This window comes from Brassica oleracea, chromosome C4, assembly GCF_000695525.1.
Source record: "Brassica oleracea var. oleracea cultivar TO1000 chromosome C4, BOL, whole genome shotgun sequence".
NCBI lineage: Eukaryota > Viridiplantae > Streptophyta > Magnoliopsida > Brassicales > Brassicaceae > Brassica > Brassica oleracea.
In genome coordinates, this window is record NC_027751.1 from 22,851,788 (window position 1) to 22,858,003 (window position 6,216).

Genomic DNA, 6,216 nt, shown 5'->3' on the forward strand with positions numbered 1-6,216 from the left:
GGTTGACCATTCCTTAAGTTAGCAAATACTAGGAAGGGTTTGTATATATTTCTGTCTATTATTACTTGTTATCAAAACAAATATCGTATTCAAATGTCTCCAGAAGCTTCTAAACTGAAATTCACACTATGAATTTTATTAATCAATGTTCACATTGGTATACCATAACTGAAATAGTAGTATATAGTCTAAATCTTTGCGTCTCTCAACTTCAAGATGAACTTTTGATCACTGTCATGAATCAGTTTACAGTATTCAAGTTTATATATATATACTTTTATTAATTCGCCTGTTTAAGCTCTAGATATGTATAAATCATTGGCTATTATTAATGTGATTTTGAGGAACCATGTTCTATGATTATTAGAAAGAAGGGCTGTTGCTTATTTTGTATTTTGAATGTGTAGAATTTTAATAATGGTTTTATAGGGTTTTACAAGATTTGGAGTTTTTTTTTGGACGAAGAGTTGTACTACTGACTTTATTAGGTATAATTAAGATAAATAAAAGCTATTTTTGTTTGATCAAAAAATAAAAAAACTACCAAAACATTTATATGAAACATATTCAACACATGTTCGAAAAACTATTAAAACATTTCTATAATGTATAAAATATATAATTGTCATATATCAATAATTAATAATATATTAAGTATTAATTATTTGTCACATGTTTGATAGGGTATTACTAAGAAGACAAAAATTTTTTTCTAAAAGTGTTAAAAATTTTCAACAAAAAAACATGCTAGAAAAAGAGAGAACACATGTTTGAATATTTACATTTATTAGTACTCAAGGTAGTAGTAATATTTCCTCTTTCCTAGTAATATTTTTGCAAATCACAACATTTTTTAGTAATACAACATCAAAAATTCAAATTTATTAGTAATACCAATGTATTTAGACAGTCTTAGATTGTATATAACACATTACCAGAATTTTTTTCCGAAAAATATGTATTTTTTTTATTCATTTGATTATGTCATCCCATCAAGACATTAGCATAGAAGTATAAAGATGTTTTCTATGGAAATGAGAAGTTTTCTATCAACTTGAGAAATTAAGAGTATTTTATGTGTAATTTGGCAAAGAAACACATATATTGACATATTATCACGTAATATATGATTTATATCTTCTACAAAGAAATAATATGACAAAAATCAAGGTTATTAGAAACATGCATAATACATAATAATTCAAGGCATTTTAAGGTAGTTCACAATAGTACCTAGTAGTTCATATTACACAATAATTCATATTGTGTTAGATGGATATAACATTTTTGTAGAAACAAAATTCTGAAAATATGTAATTTGTGTGATTCACCTTATAATGACATTACTATCAAAACATTAGATATGAAAGTATAAGGAAGTTTTCTGTGGAAGTGATAACTTTTCTAACAACTTAAGAAATATTAAAGATTTCATGACTAATTTGATATCTAAACACATATGTGGATATATAATTCAAAATATACGTTATATCTAATATATAATAAGCCAAAAATATAAAGTTCTTAGAAATATGTATAATACATAGTAGTCCAAGATAATACAAGGTAGTACAAAGTAGTTCTAGTAGTGCTAGTAGTGCTAGTAGTCCACGAACACATTTATATAAATAAAAATATAATATCAAATCTTAAAATTTATATAAAATAATGTATATCTTTCTGTTTCAAGAAGAATATAATTTTCATATTTTTCACAAAGATTAAAAATGATCTGAATGCATTCATGCTCTTAATTAAACATCTATTTAATCAAAAGATTTTAAGACAGAAAATTATTTATAAAATCAAAACATTTTATAAATAATATAAAATTTAAAATAAATATAACTGAATTGCAATCTTAAATGACACTCTTTACATAACAAGAAAAAGTATCAAAATTATTTTTTTATAAAACAAATAGAATAGTATTTATAATTTATATACATTTTTAATTTAAAATATAAATAGTAAAAATATGAAATATATTATTTTCAATCTTATGGCCATATAAAATATATAAAAACTTAAATAAGGAAATTTGAAATTAATTTTTGATTAAAATATTATTGAAATATATGTTTTATTAAATTAACATTTTTGAAATATTTTTATTTAAATCGATTTTATTTAACTTTTTATTAAATTTAATTTTAAAATTAATTGTTGATTAAAATATTAATAAATACAAATTTTATTAAATTTTTTATTTTTGAAATATTTTTGAAATAATTTATATATATTTGAAATTAATTGTTGGTTTAAATATGAAATATCTTATTTTTAATTTGATTGCTTTATAAAAAAAAATAAAATTTTAGTTAAATAAAATTAATTATATAAATGTTTTATAAATTTTTATATTTGAAAGTTAACTCTTCATTAAAATATTATTTTAATAATTTATTTTGTTATTTTATTGTTTTGAAAATATTATTTAAAGATAAACATAATTTTTTTATGTTTCATAAATTTTTAGCTATATTAATCATTTAACATTTTTTTTGGAAAATAAAATTTGGGACCCATTCAAAAAATTAAAAAAGATCTAAAAACTAACAAGTCGTTATAAAAAATAGTGGGATCTACCTGGAAAATTAAATAAAAGAAAAGAATATTGGTGGGTCCTGCAATATTTGAAAAAAAAGAATAATAAATAAAAAAAGGGTAAGAAGGAAAATGGATAAAAGGTGGAAAAATGTAGTGTAGTTAGAAAAAGAGCGGGGTAGTAAGAATATAAATTTTCTAACTAGGGTATACTTTCCCTGTTTTCAACAGAATGTAACTAACTCGGCTTCTTCTTGTTGTAGGTACATCGAAGACGATGGCCTAATGTCAACACATCTTTCGGCCCAAAAACTTCCGAAACCCATCAGAGCTATAACCAATCCTAGATAGTGGACCGTCCAATAGAATCGGTCCAACGGAGGGACAGATACAAACTCAACAACAGTGAGATATATACCGTGTGACAAGAGCACATTGTCAGTACACTACCATATCATACTATATCCAAAGGGTTATATTTGAAATGTAAAGAAAAGTTGTTCGGTGGGTTTGTGGGCTAGGTCTCTAGCTTGAAGCCCAAATTAATGCTCGAAATTTTAAAATATAGTATCAAAAGTTGCCTTCAACCATTGATTAATATAAGGAATTTGGTTCCAAGAAGCAACACAGTTGACAATTGATGCTTCCCTAACAGACAGATAATTTTATTTAAAACGAAAACATAGCCCAACCAATGACAATAGTTAGGTAACAAATAATATAATAAGATCATAAAAAATGAGATATACGTGCAAAACCCTAATATTACAAATGTAAGTCAATACGTTGTACTGAGTGGTTCCCACTGATTCTTAATTTTCTCATTTTTTCTTCTCTTAGTTTTGTCATTTTCTCCATTTCAACAATTGTATATTAGGGATTTAGTAAAAATTAAAATAATTTATAGTAGATAATTTAAAACAATTTATATCTATAGACAAATTTGTGATCAACTTAAACTCAAAGAACTCAGAAAAACCAGAGTCTTGCATTAGCATTTATTGATTGGAGCCATTAAATCTTTTATAATTCTCGTGAGCTTGAGCGGACATAAAATTCCGCAACGGTTACATCTCTGTTTCTTGATTTTGTTCTTGTCCGAGTCAGATGAGTCAGCTCGGGGACCTACTGAGAGAATCGGCGGATGAAACCAGAAGTGGAAGGACCATGATGCTGAGTTTACTCGAGGAAGATCGAATCGACGGTGAAGATCGAGCGACGAGCAAGTGGAGTACGCTGAAACAACGGCTGAGATTTGATTGGGTTGGCTGTTGCGGTGGACCCACCTTGCTGCGTCTCAGAGGATCAGAAGCACCAGTCGCCGAGGAAGACGAAGATGACGAGGAGGAGGAAGAAACCTCGGGTCAAAACCGGGTCGTTAACTTGTCGAATTCGGTTCGGGATCCGGGTTTGGTTGTGGACACGGAGTGTTTAACACGAGGCACAAGGAATCTCGCGGAGGCTCTTGCGGAGGAGAGACTAGCGCGGGGCGAGAACGTGACGGAGGCTTCGGTTGCTAAGGTACCGTTGATGAAATTGCTTGCGGAAACGGAGGGTTGCGATGCGACCACGTGGACCGGTGCTGATCCTTTGTGTTGCGTGTGTATGGGAAGGGAGAAAGGCGCGGCGTTTATCCCATGTGGGCATACGTATTGTAGAGTGTGTTCAAGGGAGATTTGGATGAACCGTGGATCGTGTCCTCTTTGTAACCGTTCCATATTTGACGTTCTTGATCTTTACTGAAAAAAATACATTGATGTATTGTTGTTATGTTCTGATCGACGGTAAAGTTCAGGTCTCTTTGTGCATATTTTGATTGCAGTTTCAATAAAAGGATGATGTATTATTGGTGGGTCATAGACATTGTGGTAAGAAAATAGTTTGTTTAGACGAATGGAATTATTTAAGTTCCGTTGTGAAGAATAATAGTTCAATTCACTCTAGTGCAAAGTATATGATTATAGAAAATACAGACTAGGCCTCTTTATACATGTTGTCACTTATTAGGCCTGAACAAATATTTGAGTTTTGATTGGTTACATGCTGTATTAGAGTTGATTTACAATAAAATATACAATTCAATGTAACTCGCAGTAAAAATTATATGGTAGAAACTATAGATTTATGTAGTGAGTTCAAAGTAAAAATATGAGTGATTAATTTTTAAAAATAACTGACTGGTAACATTTTCGATGAATAAATTGTATTAATTTTATTTTAAATAATAACATTTATGATATATTTAATAAAATAGACTGAAAATATAAAATATATAATCAAAAATTAAAGAAATATTTACTTAATTTTGTATATAAAATTTTTAATTACCAAACATAGTTAACAATTAAAATTAAAGAAAATATTTTTTAAAATAATAATTAATATCAAATAAGAACATCTATATTATAATAGTTGAGTTTTTGCTCACTCCTCAGCGCGCCACGTCAGCGTTTTGTGGGCTCCACTTTTAAAAAGTGTGAAAAAGTGTCAAGCCCATGGCTCGAACCCGAGTTATTGAGATATAAACACCAACATTTATACAACTAAGCTAAATGATACTTTGTACATTGATGGTCGAACCTAATATATATTTTTGAAGGTCAGAAGTCCTTGCTTCTTCGGCTTCCTCTGAGGGTCGGGCCTACAAGTGTATTATGGGTTTCATTTTTTAATGGGATTCATCACGTTATATGAAAAAAGCTCAAGTTTGCAACAATTATGGTTTTCCTATATTGTAAACTGTTGTCGTTTAACATGAGTTGAGGTTCTTTTCATCATTGTCTCAAACAAGTTTGAGTTACAGAGTTGCAGCGTATGTGTTCGTAATCTATTTTTTCACCGGTGAACTCTTCATGTCCCCATCTTAAATCGCTTTATCATAAATGTTCCTGATTGTTGGGGTCAAAAACATACACGACGAAGTTAACATCCAAATATTCGTAAAAATCAGGATGAACACTTTTACGAAAAATAATCTTCGTAAAGAAATCTTTTCGAAGAACTTTGCGGTGAAATCTTGCACTAATCTCGGCTGATTCATCGAAACTAAACACCCATAGTCCAAGAACACGTTCATAAAACATCAGAACAGGGTCCAAACAAGGTCGCCGTGTAGCGACCGACCCGCGAACGAGTCGGTTGCTGCGTAGCGACCGACCGAGTGGCTTGGTCGGTCGCTACGTAGCGATCGACCCGCGTGAGTTTTTGCTCACTCCTCAGCGCACCACGTCAGCGTTTTATGGGCCCCACTTTTAAAAAGTGTGAAAAAGTGTGAAGCCCATGGCTCGAACCCAGGTTATTGAGATATAAACACCAACATTTATACAACTAAGCTAAATGATACTTTGTACATTGATGGTCGAACCTAATATATATTTATGAAGGTCGGAAGCCCTTGCTTCTTCGGCTTCCTCTGAGGGTCGGGCCTACAAGTGTATTATGAGTTTCATTTTTTAATGGGATTCACCACGTTATATGAAAAAAGCTCAAGTTTGCAACAATTATGGTTTTCCTATATTATAATCTGTTGTCGTTTAACATGAGTTGAGGTTCTTTTCATCATTGTCTCAAACAAGTCTGAGTTACAGAGTTGCACCGTGTGTGTTCGTAATCTTTTTTTTCACCGGTGAACTCTTCTTGTCCCCATCTTAAATCGCTTTATCATGAATG

At 30.2% G+C, this 6,216-nt stretch overlaps 1 protein-coding gene across 1 annotated transcript; it reads left to right on the top strand.

Annotated features, from left to right (window-relative positions):
- The first annotated feature begins 3,233 nt into the window (after nt 1-3,233).
- On the top strand, nt 3,234-4,481 carry LOC106339630 (death-associated inhibitor of apoptosis 1). Its single transcript, XM_013778474.1, has 2 exons — nt 3,234-3,320; nt 3,655-4,481. The coding sequence occupies exon 2, from the start codon at nt 3,655-3,657 to the stop codon at nt 4,288-4,290; it is 636 nt and encodes a 211-aa protein (XP_013633928.1). The 5' UTR covers nt 3,234-3,320; the 3' UTR covers nt 4,291-4,481.
- Nucleotides 4,482-6,216: the final 1,735 nt, after the last annotated feature.

Bases quoted from the DNA above. Each gene is read 5' to 3' on its own strand.
- LOC106339630 (XM_013778474.1), top strand. From the start codon at position 3,655: ATGAGTCAGCTCGGGGACCTACTGAGAGAATCGGCGGATGAAACCAGA.